General features: G+C 43.5%; 1 protein-coding gene across 1 annotated transcript in view; it reads right to left on the bottom strand.

The window, feature by feature from the left end:
• Window positions 1-18935, bottom strand: part of NWD2 (NACHT and WD repeat domain containing 2) — an 85303-nt gene extending 66368 nt beyond the window's left edge. Inside the window, exons 1-4 of the mRNA XM_045834684.1 lie at window positions 18869-18935; window positions 17174-17262; window positions 1898-2035; window positions 882-998 (exon numbers count right to left, since the gene is read on the bottom strand). Coding sequence (XP_045690640.1) covers window positions 882-998; window positions 1898-2035; window positions 17174-17262; window positions 18869-18935 — 411 coding nt within the window. The remainder of the gene's footprint in view (window positions 1-881; window positions 999-1897; window positions 2036-17173; window positions 17263-18868) is intronic.
• Between the last annotated feature and the right edge of the window lie 2762 nt (window positions 18936-21697).

The raw sequence follows: 21697 nt of genomic DNA, 5'->3' as shown, positions 1-21697 counted from the left end.
CTATGTGGAGCTGCGTATAGATGGATATGCAAATAAGTATTAAAAGCACCTTTGTTCATATGCTGAACCCAGCTTTTACTGGCGTGATTTGGCATTTTCTTCATAGCATTCACTAGTAATGTTACCCCTCATCTGTCAGACTCTAAACTTTCTGTGTTCAAAGGGGCAACTTTCCCATCAACTGGCAGGATCAGTTTGGATTTAAGATAAGGGCCTAAATTAAGACAGTTTCTGCACAATCCCCTGCCATAGACTGACCTTCTTAACTTATTACCATTGTGTTTACACAGAGGAGTGGTTATTGTTTAGAAAATAATGACAAACTAGTAGCAATGTTCCCCTTGAATTTGTATCTTATAATGAGCCTCTAGCTGGAAATCACTGCATAAAATTTTTACAGGGCATCATTTCCTATTGGCAGATTTGACATAGTATATTTGGTTTACTTTTACAACATTTCAGCCTCCAAGCTTAAAAAAATGTCAGAAATTCTAATGTTGGTAGATAGAGACACTATGATTAAATACATTATACAATATAAGAAAATTTAAGATAATTATTGCAGGACTCCATTCAGTAATCTTGATCGCCGATCACTGGCGTTGTGGGAACTGTCAAACCCACGCCATCTCTTTGATTACCATTTCTTTTTTTTTAATTACCATTTCATATCATTCCCTATTAATTTGCAGTGCTTTCTTTACAGGGAACCTGAGCGTTCTGTTATCACACACTGAGGGCAAGGAGACAGTTTAAAGTTTTAAACAGAAGTAGAAAAGCAAGTATTTTCTCCCTATTTTAAAAGCCCTTCAGGGAACACGAGTCAGCAAGAATTGTCACATTCTAGAATGTAATAGAAAGCATTAGTGTTTTATACCCACAACAAAACATGGACCTGCAGAAGTTTTCAGACAGTCCTCCAGCAGCCTCATGCGCGTCTTCTGCAGCTCCGGGCTGTCCCACTCGTCCTCGTCCACGCCCCAGTACAGGTCTATCACCTGGGAACAACGCAGGAGGCAGCGTTAATCCACCGGGGGCCATCGGTGTGTACCGGTGGGCCTTATTCTTATTCGCAATGTTAGCCTAACATGACTTTTAGTGTTTCTCTTTGCAGCATTTTTTTTTCACTTAGGGAATGTGATTTTTAAGTTCCACCAAACAAGATTTATTTTTCCATCCCGTGATGGGCTGGAATGAACATTATGATTTCGTATGTTCCTGATTACGCTGTTGACATGGGCCCAGAGAAAATGAAATGTTAAATGTCAGAGGCTTTGCAGTGCAGGCTTTCATTATACTGAAGTGCTAACAAGGCTTCGAAACAAAGTTTGAAAGCAGCTGGGAGGCACTCACACATTACCTGAGATGAAGGAATGAGAATGTATGCTACTGAATAAAGATGAGGAGGGAAAACCGCAGTGGGTGTTAACAGATACTGACCTGAACTTAAACATCTACATTCCTTTCTTTCTTTCTGCCTTTTTTTAAAAAGAAAAGAAACTCCCAAGCCATTATTATTATGGTTTGTTGTACGGGAACAGCCATTGTGTTTATGTCTGTGTTATCTATATGCATTTGGCTTTCATCAATACGTATCTGAAGAACAGGTATTGGGAAGCAGTGAAAGGTATGCCTCCCTAAGAAGGGAGGATAATGGGAACTTCTATCTCCTTACTTCAAAGACTGCAGGGAAGATTCTGAGAGTCTGTAAAAACTTTTACAAGTGTGCTCTTTGAAAAATTTGCTATGGAGAGCAGTATGGGTTTTGCTGTCCCCTTTACTCAACGGCTATCTGCATAAGGTAAACTTTTCTAATTGCAGCTTTGAAGATTTCTTTTCCTTTCCTTCCCTTGTTTCCCACAAGCAGGAAAAGAAAAACCCTCTGCTCCTTACTGACCGTCTGCATGGCATTGAGTGAGACGGAAGCACAGCACGGTCCTCCCCTGGACCCCGAGCAGATTCCGGGGATGCTGAGCACTTCCCAGGCTATGGCCCCGCACAGGTGTGCTTGTACCACACAGGTGTCTTTATCTGTCTGTGTTTAAGATTTTAGACGGCAAGCACAGATATACAAGCTTCTTTTAAAAATACTCCCTTTAATCTGCCTTACAAGGTTTAATCACAATATTAAAGAAGGGGACATCTGAGATTATAATGTCACTGTCCAATAGGAGAGCCTTTAGCTGTGGCTATTTAAAATGAAATATAAATCAGTTAAAATTAAAAATCCAGTTTTTCAAATGCTCATTAGTAACATGTGGCTATGACCCCCATGTTGGAAAGCAGAGATATAGAATACCTCACCATCACAGACAGTTTAATTGGACAGAACTATAAAGTACTGAGATTCATATACTGTAATCATTAAAAGACATTCCGACCATTTGCCAATAAGCTGTAAAAATGAGTCCACATCTACTGCAATGTTAACAGTGATGCTTAGTTGTGCCATGCATAGACTAACACTATACACAGAACTGGGTCTACATCCTGTTGGCTGGCACCGTTGGGTCTATCTGATGGAAGGTCTGATTTACAACTAATGAAGAGGAAGAGAAATGGTAAATATGAAGATTTTATAACAGAAGCTATACATATATACCTGCTCTGCTCACATCTTCTTTTAATGACAAAACTGTATCAAGTAATGATTATCACAGTATGTCACTGGGTGAGTAACATACATTGATGTCACACACATAACAATAATAACACAAAAGGAAGAAAAGGGAATGGAGCTACATCAGAGTAATCTTTTTATAGCTTGCTGGAATTAAGTTAGCATAAATTATAAGTAGATTGTGATAAGAGATATATGACTTAAATAACTACAAAGACAAAACTCAAAAAAAAGTGGAAAAATCATGAGAGGAATTAAAATGTTACATAAATATTAGAAAGCACTCAAACCTCCTATAAAGCTACAATAATTAGGAGAGTGTAGTACTGGCATTAGGATGGTCAATAGAATAAAACTGAGAACCCAAAAATAAATCCTCACACTTACAGCCAACTGATTTTATCACAGGTGCCAAAACAATTCAATGAGGAATAGTTTTTTTTTTTCAACAAATGGTACAAGGACAACGGGATAGCTACACGTGAAAGGGTGAAGTCTGACCCCTTCCTCACTCCATATACAAAAATTAACTCAAAATGGATCATAGACATAAAGAGTTAAAACTATAAAACTCTAGTTTTTTTAAAACATAGAGTAAATCTTTGTGACCCTGGATCTGACAGTGGTTTCTCAGACATGAGAGCAAAGTACAAGTAATTAAAACAAAAAAGATAAATTGAATTTCCTCAAAATGAAAAAAAGTTTTGTGCATCAAAGGAGACATAAAGAAAGCAAAAAAAGCAAGCACCTTTGGAGTGGAAGAAAACACCTGCAAATCATACATCTGATGAGCAGATATATCGTCACAGAGCATACACAGACTGCCAACAGCACACATGAAAAGGGGCTTGTATCATAGGTCATCAGGGACATGAAAACTGAAGCTACAATGAGACAGCCCTTCACACCCACTAGGATGGCGATCATCAGGAAGACATAATGAGTGTTGATGAGGATATGGAGCAACTGCAACTTTCATACGCTGCTGTGGAAACACACAGTGGCACGGCCACTCTGGAAGCCACTCTGGCAGCCAGTCTGGCAGCTCCTCAAATGGGTAGACACAGAGTTACTGCATGGTCCAGCAAGTCTGCTGGGTACACACCCAACAGAGATGAAAACATATGCCCACCCACACAAAACTTGAATTTGAGTGTTGATAGCAACATTATTTATAACAGCCAAAAAGGGGGAAAAATCTAAATGTCTATCGAGTGACCAATGGATAAATAAAATGGTATATTCATACAATGGAATATTATTTGGAAATAAAAGGTAGTGAAATGCTCATGCTACAGCAAGGATGAGCCTTGAAAACATTTTGCTAAGTGCTAGAAGCCAGTCACAAAAGACCACCTGTCCTATCATCCGTTTACATAAAATGTCTAGAACAGGCAAATCTACAAAGGCAAAAGGTAGATTAGCAGTTGCCTGGGGCTGGGAGGAAGGGCAATAAGGCACAAAGGGAGTCACAGCAAAAGGCAGAGCGTTTCTTTGAGGGGTGATGACACATTCTGCAATTGATTTGGGTAATGCTCACACAACTGCGAATATGCTAAAAATTGTACCCTTTAAATGGGAAAATTTTATGGTATGTGGACTGAATTATATCTCAATGACACTGTGCACATCTCATCTGTATTGTGATTGTCTATAGGCCTTCCATCTGCTACTCCTAGAGCTGAGTGCAAGAACAGTGTAATCAAGCACCTGGTATATTAAAAAAGCAGCAACAGAAGAGAAGACAGTTACCTACAAAGGAGTTCCCATAAGATTATCAACTGATTTCTCAAAAGAAACCTTAGAGGCAAGAAGGGGCTGGCAGCAAGTATTCAAAGGGATGAAAAGCAGGCACCTACATCCAAGATTCCTCTATCCAGCAAAGCTATCATTTAGGATTGAAGGGCAGATTAAGTGCTTCCCAGATAAGGTCAAGTTAAAGGAGTTCATCATCACCAAGCCCTTATTATATGAAATATTAAAGGGACTTATTTAGAAAAAGAAGATCAAAACTATGAGGAGGGTTATCAACAGGGAGGGGGAGGGGGAGAATGGGGGGGAGAGGTACAGGGGATAAGAAGCATAAATGGTGGGCACAAAATAGACAGGGGGAGGTTAAGAACAGTATAGGAAATGGAGAAGCCAAAGAACTCATAGGCATGACCCATGAACATGAATTAAGGGGGGGGATTGCTGGAGGGAAGAGGGGTACTGGCTAGAGGGGGCAAAGGGGGAAATACTGGGACAACTGTAATAGCATCATCAACAAAAATATACTTTACAAAATAAAATATATAAAACTTTTAACAGAGAGCTAAACAGTGAGAGCTAACTTTATACTCCTGTATGCAGACCAAACGACCAGGGTCAGAGTTGAAACAAGGCTTTCCCTTACATGTTATATAAGAGCCTGAGTGTCACCTTACTTACTTGCTACACACGGGAGTCTTCTGTAATAGCCATTGCATCTGCTATGCCTTCAGGTTTGGCCACCACCGCCCTCCCCCAGACCTCCATCCCCACGTCTCCTCACTTCAGGAGCTGGGTTTACACAGTGTCCCATTTCCAGCTTTTTCCTCTCAAACTACTCTTTTCTCGAACAACTTTATGGGCAGGGAATGATGAAAAAAGACAAAATCAAGCTACCGTGAAGACATGGAGGAAATAAATAAATGAAACGTCTAACTTACGCAACCGAAACACCATCTGGGCAAACAGACATCCCATCTACCCGCGTGATCGATAGCTGGAAAGCACAGTGGGGACCCAAAGTGCTCAACGAGACGAGATTTATTATATACTTAAAAATTAAGTTTAGCTTTTAGCCTCATGTCCAGGCCCTGCAGATGCTGTGATCTAATTCACTATTTATTGGAATACGAACCTGTTGACAGCACGTTTTATGTGCCTGGACTTAATTCACCATTGAGTACAAAAGCGCAGGAAAGTACTTTGATTTGATCTCTTTCTACTTAAAACCATCTAACTTGTTTTAAAATTTTCTTATGGGAGCTAATTTATCATGCTTATTTTAATGTGCTGAGTTGGCCTGAAAACAAAAAGGCAGCCAATGAAAGCCCTCACAGATTTTAACCACTTGAAATCAGACATAACCGTTTAAATACCAAGATTATCGTCCAAGTGATAAAACAAACTGTAAGAAACAAACACAAACCTCACGCTTTCCCAGGAGATGAAACAAAACCCAAATGTGAGTGCATAATATCTTCACACCATCATTTCTTCAAAGAGCTTTTAAATTTACATATTTTCCAAAGTATTTTCCTTCTCAATGTTCCCGCGCCACACGACACCACCGAACGTGGGACAAAAATGTGACCAGAGAGACAACAGGACTGACTTCGCTTTTGAACAAAGGCAGTAAGTACTGAGGTGAAGGCTGCCCCTCAAAGTTATTACCAGGGGAAGCCACACCCTCCTTCCAAGATTCTGCCACTGCCAGGGACCTTTCATTTGCGGGAACCATCCACACTTTGAATGGAAAAAACTCCAGTCACTTCAGAGGTGGAGTTTGTTTCTATTACATAAGTTATTTCTCCTGCTTTCTTGGCCTTTATATTGATAAGACATGGCTCTGAAAAGACCTTTAGCTCTTTTAAAAATCAAGTCTATTCTTAAAGGGATTACAACTGCCACTATAAGAAAAAATTCAGAAGAACATAGGACAGGGTCAGAAACACTTGAACAGAAACAACATTAGTGTGCTATGGACATGACCTTCAAGGTCAATGCAGAGGTGATGACAGCACTCATTTGCATCTCTTTCCGTAGCTGTGTCCCGTTACTAGAATGTTCTCCTCACAGGAGAAGAAGGTAAGGAAGACTCACAGGAAGGAGTCTTAAACCTCAGACTAGGTTTGTTAGATACTGTTTACCACTGGTGAGTTATACTTTATAGATATGGTAATTCTTGCACTAGTTAGAATGACTTTCCCCAGGTTAATGTGATACAAGGGGAAAAAAAAACACTTCAGGTCCACGTCACCCATATCTACACTTTTACTAGAACTATTGCAAATACTGACTTTAGGTCTCCTTCAATTATTCTGTTGGTCATGAGCTATATGGGAGCCTGACGAAGACACACATTTCTGGGAAAATCATATCTTACATTAACCCCAGGAAGGACTGGCTGGCCCCAGTGGTCATATGTCATCACCAGAAAGAAACAGGGCCCCATAGCATGAGTTAGGATAATGCTTCCTCCAAAACCTCACCAAAACAACAAACTGCTCAGGACTGATGCCTCTCTGTCTTAGAAGATGTGGTGGTAAGGAAGAACTAAGCCACCAACTAAGGCAGGACCTCTGACTATTAAGGTTTAATGAACACAGAGTAGAGAGAAGGTACCAGGAGCTGGGGGCAGAGAAGGAGCCATGAGCCAGAAGCCACAGTGCATCATCTGTGTGGCATGTAATAAACTGGAGGAGCTCAGAGCACAAAGGAACCTTGGCCAGGCTATGACTAGGTACCAGTTTCCTTCAGTGGTGGCGCAGCTGACCTCCAGTGAAGTATGGGACTGAGTGAAAATCCAAACTTCCTTTGACTCTGGCACCACCCTGGTCACTGCCGTTTATGACTGTCTTCTCTGGGAGACTGTAACTCCATGAGGGCAGGAACCACGTTTGTTTCCAACACCAGGCACCTGCCACACCCACAGCTCTGCCCTGTGCAGAGCAGGGCCTCGAGAAAGTCAGTGGATAAATGGATAAAGCCCATGGGACCGAGCATCTGCCCCTGCCCCGGGGGAATTGGGGTGGACAGACATCGGTGAGGAAGAAAGGAGTCTGCACTTGAAAGATACACACAGAGGAGAGCGTTCTTCAGTGAGGGTGAGAGGGGCTTTCAGACAGAACAGCACCACACACGTGACAGGGCCTGCCCGTAGAGAGACAGGGGCATAGCGTCATCGTTGTGGAAGGTGAAAGGAAACATCAGGTAGAAGAAAACCAAGTTACAGTTACTTTTCAACTGTGGATAACTAATTATTGACAAAGTCAACCTCTTAAATGAATGCTCCTTTTCCTGTGCAAAGACTTAACAAAAGGTCTCCTCTCTATAAGAAATAAAAAGTGAGAATGGGGGAAATATTGCTACTCTGTGTTCAGAATCTGAGAAAAGCCTCATGGTGACTGCACCCAATGGGACACTTAAATGTCACTGCAAATGGGATCCCTCCTCCTGTTTATTGAGGGAGTCATCCTACTGGGTGGTTTCCAGTGCTGGGGCAATCAGACAGCCACAATTCCACAGAATTAAACGTACAGCAAAGTACAGCTCCTCTGGTAGCTTCTGGACCTCCTGGCAATGCCACTGCTTTACATTTTGGATACATGTTAGGCAGCAGATCGTCTACATACACAAAGTGAAGGCTGAACAACCATGCTGTCTGGGGGGGCCAGGCACGAGAATTCTGGAAGAGCCACTCCCTGCTGCGAACGGAGGGCCGCTGTTCGCAGTGGAACTGGAGCAGCTGCTGGTCAGTCATGACGATGTTTCCCTTCCCTTTTGCCATCTCTGTTCATCTTCTTCCCCCTTTTTTATAAAATGGCTCATGAATAGGAGAAAGAGGATGGCACGTGCTCTAACACTTTTACATATTAAGTTGGTAAGACCTGCTCAGGCTTTGACAGACAGAAGCAGAATGTGAAGAGGGCTGGACAAACTGAAGTCCTGGCCTGAGCAACGCAATGCGTGATTCAAGGAGGGACCTGCCTTTCCCCGCAGAAGGAAGCGCACATGGACCACTAGGAAGTGGGAAGGCGCTGGTTCGCTGACAACGTGGAGAAAAGGCCAAGGGCACCGCAACATACCCTGTCAATTATGAGGCCCACGGTGTATTCTGGCAACTCAGGAGGCAAAAATGCAGTTTGAAATTCCTGAGTAGGCAGACAGGTGGGAGGGAAAACTGCGTACAAAGAAGGCAACTGGGCTCCTTTTAAAGCAGGAGGGCTGTGGTGGGCGGAGAAAGAAGCGATGGAGGAAATGTAGGTGGAAACAATGAATGAAGCACCTTCCGTGTGTGGCGAAGTAACTGTTCAGTTCAGTAAGTGTCAGGAAGGCCAGGCTAATGCAGAACCCACGTAATTTACCTTCACCTACGACTGATGGGCACAGAGAATGGAGCTACTTTCTGTGGTCTAAAACGGTACGGGCCTCCTGCCCAGGTCTCCATCCATCCTCTCTGGTCGAGGGCCTTCCACGTGCACTGAACTCTCATAACAATCCTGGAAAATAACCACTGTCCCATTCATTTAACAGACAGGTCAACTATGTGTCAGAGATCAGGCACTCTGCCCAGTGTCACCGGACTGGTATTGGTGGACCTGGAACTTGAATCCTAATCCAACAAAAAAAATTTGCACTATTTCCACTAGACCCCATAAATAACATAGTGTGCTGCAACGTATTGACTCTAAAATATCAGTTGCAGCCTGCTCCTATATTGTACAATATTGCCAATGGCATCATGACATATGACACACCGCTTAGTTGTGTATGTGCTGCTGAAGTGAACACAGACACACCAATTATTGGTAAGATAAATCTTAATTTCTGAGATGTAAAAAAAAAAAAGAAAAGAAACCCATGCATCTTAGAATGAAGGAAATCTGGTAAACACTGTTTAAAGAAGATTATTTGAGCAGCTGTGTACAGTCTGGACCAGAACACAAAGACACCCAGCCTAAGGAAAGACTGGGAACAGGTCGCCAATTGTCACTCAGCTGTTGAGAAAGGAAGCCTGAGTAAAGACAGAGCCCAGTGAGATGGAAAGAAAAGGCAAAATTGTAAGACACACGTTGGCAGGTCAATCCAAAGGAACAGTGGCAGTTTAGATCTGGGTTGTAAAGGATGAAGAATGAATTATATGCCAAGATTTTAAAGTCTGGAAAACAGCGAAATAGTAGCAAGTGAGAAGCTATGAAAAGGGGAAAGAAGGGCGGGTTCTGTTAGATATATTAACATCCAAAAACCGGAGATTTATCTGCCTGCCACGGTGGAGGAGAGAGAGCTGGAGATGCGGGTGTGGGCCCACTCGCTTGTAGACACCGGCTAAGGAGATGAGAAAGTTCTTGCTGGAGGTCTGGGCAGGAAAACACCCCAGGTGGGCTGGTGTGGGTTTCTGCTGCCAAAGCCAACACGGAGAGATGAAACTGAAGTGAAGGAGAGAGTGAATTCCAGACAGAAGGACACATCTTTGGAAGGAGCACCCGTCCCTGTGGTGCCTTTGGGTGGCATCACAATGTCACTGTGAGGCAGAAAGCAGGTTTGCAAGGTCCTCCCAAGGGCAGAAGCTGCAGGCCTCACGCTCTCACTTCCCCACACACCTAGGATCCCAACATGAGCCTGGCAGAGAGAAGGAAAGGGGCTGGGGGCCAGAGAACTTGCTAGGAGGCCAAGCTGATACATGTAATGGCAAGGGTATATAGAGGAACATTTTTTAGAAGCTATATTTAACAGAATTGCAAAAAGGTAACAGATGGCACCCACCATGACAAGAACTGGTCATTTAGGATTGGGAAGTAAGCGTTTCATTACTTGCCTCTTCTGATTTCAGGTAAAGCTTCCATGTTAAGATAGCTGGCAAATAACTGCTGACCACCCCTTCTAGTCTGTTGCCTCACATATCAGAGCCATCAGTCACAATTTCACAGTGCTTCTGGAAGTTGCATTAACTATCTGAGGTTATGCACCCTATCAAATGTCTGGAAATGATGAAACAAAAGAAAAAGTTCCTAATTCAATAAGTGGAAACATTTTCTTACTCATTACCTGGATTTTTTTTTTTAAATGCACAAATGAATTTCCGTTCCCACTGTAACTCCTCTACTTGTCTCTCCGTCACTCGCAGCTGGGCACCTGTCACTGGGCAGTCAGGCTCTCATCCCTGTCAGAATGGCACGACCTTGATGCCACTCCCGCTCAGGGCTGCTCTGGGCAGCACAGGAGGCCCTGGCCACATCTGGTCGTCGGGCACCTGAAACGTAGCCAGTCAGAATGGGGATGCGTGGGGAGTGTGCCGATGCGCACTGCACTTGAAGGCTTGGTATGAAAAGAGAATGGAGAATAACCGTTTTAATAATCTTTATTTGGCTTATGTGTTGAAATGATAATGTTATGGATATAATGGCTTAAGTAAATAAAGTATATTAGGCACAAATTTATTAACAAAATATATTAATAAGTTTATTAATATATTTTTCTTTTTCTTTTAAAATATGTAATTAGTAGAAAATTTAAAATTACATTTGTGGCTTATCTCTGAGTCACATTATATTTCTGTGTAGCATCATTCTCGAATTTCAGCTTCTGGGTCTAATTCATTTAATCACTAAATTTACTTTAATCAACCAGCATTCATTATGTGTACAGTATGAGCCAGGTACTGTAAAAAAATGCTTGGTGATATGAAGATATAAATAATATCACTCTGACCTCAGAGTTTTAGTTAGTGGAGTGAGGGCATTTTAAAAGTAATTAAAAAACAAGGAGGACTTTTGGTCAAGATGGCGGCATAGGTAAACACAGCTTGCCTCCTCACACAACCACATCAAAATTACAACTAAAATACAGAACAACCATCACTCAGAACTCACAGAAATCAAGTTGAATGAAGTCCGACAACTATAGAATTAAAGAAATCACATTCATCCAGACTGGTAGGAGGGGCAGAGAGGTGGAACAGGCTGGTCCCATATCCACGTGCGGTAGATGAAAATTCAGGAGAGATATCTCGGCAACAAGGAGTTCCAGCCCCACACCAGGCCCCCCAGCCCAGGGTTCCAGTGCCAGGAAGATAAGTCCCCACTACTTATGGTTGCAAAAACCAGTGTGGATTGAGTCAGTGGAAGAAACTAATGGAGCCCCAAGCAGTTCCTTTTAAAGAACCCACACATGGGTTCTTTAACCCATATGTGGACTGACTCAGACTCACTCCCTCTGAGCCCCAGTGCTAGGTAGTAGCTTGAAAAGCAGCAGTGGCATAGACTGGGGTACTGAAGTGTCTGGTATCAAGGCAAGAGCTGCAGGACTGCTTTCTCTTAGACAGAAAGGTGGGCAAAGGCCATTGTTCCTCTTCTGAACCCTCCCCCCAACAGAACCACAGAGCTGGCAGATGGGTGTCATATCTGAGACTCCATCAACCTGGCTAACACTGCTTGCCCTACCCTGGAGATCCCCTGAGACTCTGTTCCATCAAACTTATGGGCCCACCAAAGTTTTAACAGTGGCTTTTCCATATGAATGACTGGTCTTGGCTCATGCTTCACAACTTCCTAAATCCTGTCAAACAAGCAATAGCCAGCCTCAGTGAGTCCCCACCCTCCATACCTCTTGCTAAGTAGCCCTAGGTATGGCATAAGGAGCAGCCAGCATGGATTCAGAGCCTGGGAATCTCCAAGCCCAGCACAAGTAGCAGCCACCTAAGATTGCTTTATAGCTCATGTAGGGTGGCTCTGGGCAGAACACAAGTGGGGGCTCACCCTGGGGGCTGACCCTGGCCCAGAGCACGCACACCCAGTGGACAGCTACAGACCATGCTGGAGCACCACCACCCTGCCACTGCATAGCTGATCCTCCACAGAGGGCAGAGGTTGGTGGTCAGTGGTCATATCCAGTCATAGTGATAACCAGCCTAGGTAAATCCCTCCCACTGACTGGCCAACAGCAATCAAGGCTCGACTACAAGAGGAGGGGTTACTCACATGGAGCCCACATGGAGGCCATACCTTGAACACCCAGGCTGAGTGATAGGGGAGGCTGTGACACTGGACCTTACAGGTTACCTACAGGCATCAGGCCATGCTACTCTAACAGTAAGTTACAGCAGCTCTATCTAATACATGGAACCAAACATAGGGAGGCTGCCAAAATGAGGAGACAAAGAAACACAGCCCAAATGAAAGAACAGATCAAACAAACAAAGTGGAGATAAGCAATCTATCAGAGGCAGAGTTAAAAACCCTGGTTATAAGGATGCTCAAGGAACTTAGTCAGGACCTCAACAGCATAAAAAGATCCAGTCAGAAATGAAGGATATACTAGTTGAAATAAAGAATAATTTACAGGGAAACAACAATAAAGTAGATGAAGCTGAGAATCAAATCAATAATTTGGAACATAAGGATGCACCCCAACCAATCAGAATAAGAAGAAAAGAGAATCCAAAAAAAATGAGGATAGTGTAGGCAGCCTCTGGGATAATTTCAAGAGGTCCAACATTTGCATCATAGATTGCTAGAAGCAGAAGAGAAAGAGCAGGAAATTGGAAATCTATTTAAAAAAATAATGAAAGAAAACTTCCCTAATTTGGTGAAGGAAATAGACATGCAAGTCCAGGAAGCACAGAAAGACCCATGCAAGATGGACTCAGAGAGGCCCACTCCAAGATACATCATAATTAAAATGCCAAAGGTTAAAGATAAAGAGAGAATCTTAAAAACAGCAGAAAAAAAGAAGTTAGTTACTTACAGGGGAGTTCCCATCACACTGTCAGCTGATTTCTCAAAAGAAACTTTGCAGGCTAGAAGGGATTGGCAAGGAATATTCAAAGTCATGAAAAGCAGGGACCTATAGTCAAGATTGCTTGCTCTACCCAGCAAAGCTATCATTTAGAATGGAGGGGCAGATAGAGAGCTCCTCATATAAGAAAAAACTAAAGGAGTTCATCACCAAACCATTATTATACGAAATGTTAAAGGGACTTATTTAAAAAAAGAAGACCACAGCTATGAACAATAAAATGGCAATAAATACATACCTGTCAACAACTGAATCTAAAAAACAAACTAGGCAAACAAGAAGAACAGAGACAGAATCATGGCTACATAGAGTTGTTGATGGTTGCCAGAGGGGAGGAGGGGGTCTGGGAATGGGTGAAGGGGTGAGGGGACTGAGAAGTAGGAATAGGTGGTTAAAGAACAGCCGTGGGGATGTAAAGCACAGTGTAGGAAAGGGAGCAGCTGAAGAACCCATACTCATGACCCCCAGACATGAACAATGGTGGGGGGATTGCCCAGGGAGTGGGAGGGACTGGGTGGAGAGGGAGAAGAAGGGGGAAAAATTGGGACAACTTTAACACCATAGTCAATAAAATACAATAAAAAATAACAGTAATTAAAAACAATATGATAAATGCTATTAAATATTAGGAATAAAGCACCATGGAATCTTACAGTAGGAAGTCCACTGTTTACTAAAGAATAAGTAGAACTTTGTCTAGTCATTTGTATGGTGGGCAATTCAAGGGCACCCTGCAACGAGGACAAGGTGAGTATTAAGACTCAGGAAAAAGACAGAACCTGTTTAAAAAAATTGAATGCAGTTCCAAAAGGCTAAACTAGCCTGCCTGTGGGGAGGTGACAGGTAAGACCTCACTTGTAGGCTGGGGTGGAAAAGAGGACCTTGCATGCTGTGCTAAGAAGTGCAGACTGTGTCTTGGAGATGACACAGTCAGATGTGCATTTCAGAACCCCCACTGCCGCCATGTTATGGGGGCTGGGCCAGGTGGTCAAGGTGGGTAGGAGGCTGGTGCTGGAGAGAAGGAGGAAGAGGTGAAGGTGAACAGGCCAGCACTGCGTCTATTGTGACAATCAAGATGAGAGTGCAGATTGGAACGAAGGGGACAGACTGGAGAAATGTTTAGGGAGGTGGAATCCACAGGTCTTCGGGATTCACGGGATGTCAAAGGTGAGGAGAAAGGAACAGGTGTATGAGCTGTGGTGACTGAGATGAAGTGAGACAATTACTAGATGACCACGAAAGAAGTCGGCATCAGAATGTAGTCTTAAGAAATGACACGAAGTTGAGTGGCTGGACTCAAATAAAAACTGCTTTCGAAATGGAGGTGTCTTGTGCTTAGATCAGTCCAGAACCCCATTAGAGGTCTCTGCCCTAAGCAGGTTTACTGGGGGCTCAGGGGACCAGTGGGGGCTGGGTGGGGTAGATTTGTAAGAATTCAGGGAGTAGAAAGGGAGAGATATTTGGGAGTCAATTATTTGGTTTGCTATTATCCCCAATACCTAGAACATTGACTGGAACGTGGCTAAGGGTCAATAAATACATCTTGAATCATTCTCAATGAATGGTTGGGAGGTATGTGTAGGATTTCATGGGGTAAAGAGAAGGGTACAAGGTACATCTTGGGAGGGATGGGGGATCAGAGAAGGATTCCCTAAGCAACTAGTGTTTGGCCTGAGACTTTCTTCACTCACATGCTCATGTAGGCATTCACTTATTCATGCAACGCATTTTTACAGAGTTTTCCTATGTGACAGGAACTATTCTAGGACCAGGAATATAGCTGTCACAAAGGCAGACAAGTCCCTGCCTTTGAACTCACATTCTACAGGGAGAAAGACAAAAAGCAAGCCAACACACGAGCAAACAAAAGTGCCCAATATGGACACATGCAATGCAAACAACTAAACCAGGGTGATGGAAAGGAGTGCCTGAGTGGTTCCTCCGGACTGGGCCACTGGGGAAGTAGCATTTCAGTGGAGATCTGGAGGACAATCAGAAGATGGGGAGGCGAGCCGTTGCTACAGAGAGAGAACATCCAGGGGAAATCCTTAAACAGGAACGGGCTAGAAGCATTCAAGCAGCCAGATGGAGGACACGCGGCCAAAGGGCAGTGAGCAAAGGGGAGAGGGCATGACTTAAGATCAGATAGGAAGAGTTTCAGAAATGAGTAGGACTCAGGAGATGATGCCGGGGAAGAGCCAGAGTGAAAAATGCACGCTGTAGGTGGAGAGAACTACATAAGCAAAGGCAAGAGGCATGACTGGGATGTTCGAGCAACTCTAGGAAATTCATTTTTCCGGGGTTCACAGCACAACTACGGGTAGAATCCAAGCTACCATATGGGTAAGGTGGTTTTTTCATGAGGTTTCTGGCACCATATTTTGTTGCAGTTGAAAAGAGAACTATCTCTCTAGAAAAACATATCTTCATGGAAATCTATAATCGACCTACCAGAAAAGAACACATCAAAAAGTGTATTCTTAGAAGGTTCAGTTATCTCATTGAGCTTCTGTTGAGCTCGGAAGCTGGAAAGCAAATGCAACCTTGTATATTTTATTCTGAACACAACCTCAGACCTGCGAGCGGTCACCACCCCCATTTTAGACGCCAAGCTGAAGGACTGGCAGGTTAAGTCACCTGCAGTACGCAGCTGGGGCTGCGTCTGCTTTGCTCACCGCCGTTTTCACTGCTGCCCAGCACCTGTCTCATCAGCCGATTCACTGAACCTGCCTAGAAGGATCCTTGCCATCAGTTCCTTCTACGCCGCACCTTGCTTGCCATAGTTTTCTCTTAGCTTCATCTGTCCTCTCCTGTGCCTGCCTGTCATTCAGAAAATACACTTTCTCTATATCTCTCCTCAGCTAGTCCTAATCGATACCATGTGTTAAGGACTCTGTTCTATAGTCCAAAGACTCCCTCCCTCTATGAACAACAAGGATGCCAACCCAAACTCCCTCTAAGTGGGATTAACATGCTCGGGCACATTTCCCCTGGTAACCGGGTGCCCAAGGTTGTTTGTCTAAGTCTTTGGGAATCTTGACAGATTGACACTCTGCTTAACAGTTGAGACCCTGTTATCAGTAGAACCACCAGTAGATTCCTCAAAAAAGATAATGCTAAATTCACAACAAGAAATTTAATTTTGTTTCCTAAGTTACCAAACAAATGGTACCTTACGAGTAACTGTTCAGCAAGTACGTCGATGCCCCACTGCTGACTGACACGATGCACTGAGACTGGAGTCATCGGAGACTACTATCTTACGCACCACATTAGCAGGCATCCTGAGGTGTGCCAAGAGGAAACATACATGCAGGAGGAAACAAACAAAGGGTGGCATTTTCTTCCACTAACACTGGTGTGAGTGTGCGTTTTGCACTCTCACACTCAATTTTTGGATGTCCAAGATACATCCACGTTGTTAAGTATTTTTCTCTTAGGTGGCAAAATCAATGGTGTCTACCAAAGCTTTTATAAACTTTAGTAATGGCTAAAACTCTGTCTTGGAAGGCTGATTTAATTTTTTTTGGTAAATGGTAGATCCCTGAAATGCTTGGGAAATGCACAGTCTGCAATGTGAGTAAAACTAAAAGGCAAGAAAGAAGGCGAGAGCTGCTGGACTGCTGCAAGGAGATGCCTGTGAGGAAGCTGGCCCCGACCTCCAGGTGCAAATCATTTCTGGAGACTGCGGCTCACAGGCAGGTACTCAACAGCCCTCACTGTCTTGATAAGAGTGGAAAATGTCAAAAAAGCAAATAAACATGGTTCAAAGAAAGAGACAAGCCAATAAAAGGCAGAGTCCAAGAAAGAGCATAAAAGTGCAAAACATGCAAAGTGACTAAATATTTTATCTAGCTTTTCCAGTGCTTTTTCTTACCCACTCTGATAGGAATGACATTTCCCAGGGCTTAAAATTTCTCATTTATAGCACCCAAGTTGTAACCAGAAACAAACAACAAATATTAGTTATTTAGCTGACATAATGAAAAATGAAATAAGTATCAGGCTTACCTGAAATTCTAATCCATAATTTTCTCTGCAGAATTCTCTCAATTTAGGATACACATTTTCTCTTAGTGTCTGTCTTTCTGCCCCCGTGTCTGTGGTAGAAAAAAACAACACAAACAAAGTGAATTATGTCCACATATATATGTTTCTGGGAAAAAATTAAAACTTACAAATAAACATTAACATTAGTATAATCAAGTTGGGGGGCTGCATTTTAAAACGATAAGATATTTTACCGCAGGGGTACACCTGCTCTCTCTTTCCTATCTATTGACTTTATCAGCGTGACACTAATAACAAAATGATGCAGGTTTCAGGTGCACAAGTCCACAACACACCATCTGTGCACCGTGTTGTGTGTTCACTGCCCCGAGTCAAGTCTCTGTCCATCACCATTCATCCCCCCATACCTTCTTCTCCCTCCTTCCAGCGATCATCACACTGTTACTGTGCCCGTGGGTTTTTCCTATTTTTTCCCCTTTTTTGCTCACCGGGGAGACCTGCTCCTAAACCAGCAGTGGGGGCAGAGATCCCCACCGGGCACGCACAGGAAGCCCTGAGGGTGGACGGGAGCCCGACGGTCACTGGTCGGCGTGCCGACAGAGCTGAGAACCCACAGCTGATTCTTTCTTTATGTCCATGGAGACCCTCGCACGGAGCTTTGAAGTATCCACGACCCCCGGTCTTTGGACAAGGTAGAAGGAAAGCTGTAGGGTTATCAGTTGATTTTCCCCACCCCAACAAGTGTAAGTTTCAAAACAGACACACACACAAATTTAGTTTTGACTTCCAGAAAGTCCACACTCTATCCCAATTTTCTACAGTATTTAGAAATACTATGACTTTTAAAAAACTTAGTACAGCATCCATGCAGTGAGCACAATGTCTAGGTGAGGCAAACTGTGGGAGCCAACACCCCAAATGAGCAGATTCCACACACTGTATATTCAACTGGCCAGTGGTTTGACAGAGTACCACCTCTGCCCTGCGCTTAGGGACTCCTGTTATATCAAAGAGGGGACAGTTTACAGCTGCCACACTGTATAAAAAGCTTTGAATTAAATTCATTTTTCACGCCATCAAAAATGCAAGAAGAAACAAAGAATCTGAGACCAGGAGAACCAGGGACTATGCGTGCACTCAATGTTGAACATTTTGCGCAGAAAGGAACTCCAAAGCAAAGCCACCCGTGCTGGGCAGAGCTGCGTGTCGGCGACGACACGGAGATTCCTCCAGCAAAGACAGGCTGCGCCCTGCCCCGCCAACTTCCGTGGAAGATGAAACGCAGAGCTTTGAAAAATTAGGTTAATGTGTTATCTCATGAAAAGTACCATTTGTTCACGAAAAGTACCATTTGCTCCATATACGTCAGTCCCAGCCCAAACTAGGAAACATTTGCCTGCCACATCGATAACTAAGGAACCAATTTAAAAGAATGTCCTCATTATTTTCAAGCGCATCTGCCCATGCAAATTCAAACATATGCTGTGCTGACCTGCTCTACTTCCCCACTGTTCAGCAGCCTATTTGGAGATGTAAATAACCAATCTCCAGAGCCTGAAATGCAGCTGCAGCCTGTCAGAGTGACAGGAACTGGTGTTTACATGGAAACGGAAGACTCGGTACAAGGGCTTCTGGATTACCCTGTGATCCAAACAAACAGCGCCTCTTCCCACAGCAGATCCAACCTGGACCTACGTCTGAAGGGAAGCGGGTGGCACACGTGGAGGAGTGGTGCATCCGAGCAGCGCCCACAGGCTGTCATGGCGCTGGTGGAGGCAGTCTATGAAGCTTTTATTATTTCATATAATGTATACAATCTTAGACTCAGACTCTGATCCCCTCTCACTCCATTTTAAGGGTTGAAAACACTAACTTTATAATAAAGCTGACAGTGTTCAAACCCTCTCTCTAACAGGCTTCAGATGTTTAAACCCAAAATAATTAAAGATTTACTTTAAAAATAAACAAATATGATCAGATGTAGAAGTCGGGGCTCTATTAAGCCAGGATTATTGTTAAGATAGTCTTTTTAAGAGTATCAAAATAATACATGAAAAATTAGGAATCAAGGAGCAGAAATTATTTGTTGCTTAACGTTTTTATTGGAAGTCTGGTAACTGGGAACTGACCGCGCACTAGCAAGGCGGCTGGCAAGAACATAGCACCCTCACCAACACTAGCAGTCAGCGAGTGCTTGCCTCAGTCTAGCTGTGTGCTGAGTATTGCTATGTGAATTCCTTAGTCCCTTCTGACCACAGCCCTACCATACAGGTAAAAGTATTATTCCTTATTTTTATAAGAGGAAATTAAAAAACTGACAAGCTAAATAAGGAGACTTACTTGAGGTTATATGACCATTAAGTTAGAGATTTCAGATTTGAATCCAGGAAGTCCTATGTCATAGTTTGCCCAAACCATAGAAAATATGCAACTGTGCAAGGAATCAATCCTTGAAAACGATAAATGCAGTAACCTTGGAGAATGGTTAAAAGATGTTGGAGTTCTAATATTTATCAAACAGAAAAAACCTGGGTTACCTTTCATGGACTCATCTCTTTCGATAATACACCTTCAACAACCAGCTCACCAGTAAACTGACTTTCTCCATTTGTCTCTAAACAAATCTCAAATCTGTCTACCTTTCTGCACCTCTGGTGCAAGCCAAACTCATCTCTCAGCGGGACTCTCTCCCTGGTGCCACACCTGCCCCCTCCAGTCCATTCTACACATGCAGAGTGTGTACAACACGTCAATCAGAACCTGTCACTATGTTGTTTAACACCGTCCAGCAGCTCTCCAGGGAACCCGGAATGAAACCCACACTCCCCGCCTCGCGTGTTCTCCCTCCCTCTGAGCGCATCTCTCACCACGTGCCCAGTTCACGTGGTTCCAGATGACGCTCTCACTCACGGCCTTTGCTCTGCCCATGCCTTCCTCCTGCAACGCTTAGTCCTGTGGCCAACTGATGGCATCTCCTGCCATTCAAGGGCCAGCTTGAATGCCACCTTCTCAGAGAGCCCTCCTGAGCCCTCCATCTACAGCACCGCCACCACTTACATCATACTCTTTCAATTCTCTGCACATTACTCATCACTACTGTTGGCGTTTGTTTACTATCTCCCCCACTGCTTTATGAGCTCAGCGGGAGCCAGAACTTTCTCTTGTCTCACGCACTGCTGCGCCCCCAGTGATTAGAGTTTGCTCCACTAAGGAATGAATGAATGAGAGCTTCCCCAACACACACAGGCACCAGTGACCAAGATGAGTTGACAGGCAGTGAGTGCTTCCCTGTAATTACTTTAAAGAGACACAGGTGCCCTACACTGCAGCGTGTCCTTGGACAGACACAGAATCAAGACTAGGTGAAACTCTGGGAAATAAAACCGTGGGACAAGGTGGTTGCATGAGGTAAGTGAATAGACTGACATACTGATTTCCTTTCTGGCTTCTGTGTTTCTGGGAGAACACTAATACATTCCACCAAGTCTCTGTGAACCTTCCTAAGAATGCGAAGGGAGCCTGTGTGCATGTCTGAAAGGCATTCTGTGTGATTATCATCACAAAAATGACTCAGACTTTCCCTCGCGTTTTTAAGAGAGAATGATCGGCTCTGGAAATAGAACGGTAATTAAGATAGAATGGATTAATTATGATGGCTGACAGATAAGTTGGCTTCATTATGTAAAAAAGCCTGATTCATACTGACAGCAAATCCGGATGTTGGCAATTAAAAAACATTAGAATGTCATGAACAGGAAAAATTAAGTCACAGGATGTCACACATAAAAAGGGACCTCTTAAAAAAGTGTGGTTCAGAGACAAGGTTGGTCATCATTTACTCTTTATATGCAGTCAATGCATCCATTTGTATCTGCTCCTTCACGCTTCGGGGAAAAGGTACATTAACACTTTGGCAGCACTGTTCGGTCTTTAAGGTGTGGCTTTCTAAATAATCCCTCAATGACTGCAGAGTTAATGAAGGTCTCTCTGCAGCCTGTGAGTTACCCACGGGAACAACATTAGCTGGGGAGGGGCGGAATTGTTAATCAATACCATTACCCAACTTCAAGAAGGGTTTAGATTACAAAGTTTCATGAAAAATAAGGGAGCCAAAATGATCGTGTTGGACTGGAACCTCTTACTGCCCCTTCCCTCACCCACAGTTAAGGCCATGAACGGTAGATTCAGTCTTTTTCTTCTTGGCCGCTCGGAAAATTTATTTTGGATCCACCACACACCATCTGCTTACGACTGTTGTTGTAGCCTGGTCTCCAGAGTTCTATATATTTGCTCTTGCCTGGATTCTCCCTCTTTACCTGGTCCGCTGAGCCAGTCACTCATGTGCACATCTACCTGGCTTTTATCGTTTGGCTTGATTTCTTGTTTGGTGGCTTCCCAGAGGCTGTCTCTTCTCCCTCGAAGTGCCCTCTCAGTCCTTGGTGCCCAACCACCCACAGTCCCCCTCCCTTATTTCAATATCACCGAATTCTGTCCATGTTATCATAAACATCTTTTGAATGTGGC

The sequence above is a fragment of the Phyllostomus hastatus genome, unplaced genomic scaffold (assembly GCF_019186645.2).
Source record: "Phyllostomus hastatus isolate PE091 unplaced genomic scaffold, TTU_PhHast_1.1 phas_contig_196, whole genome shotgun sequence".
NCBI classification, from domain to species: Eukaryota; Metazoa; Chordata; class Mammalia; order Chiroptera; family Phyllostomidae; genus Phyllostomus; species Phyllostomus hastatus.
The sequence above is the reverse complement of the archived record's forward strand: the minus strand, read 5'-3'. Positions and strand labels throughout refer to the sequence as shown.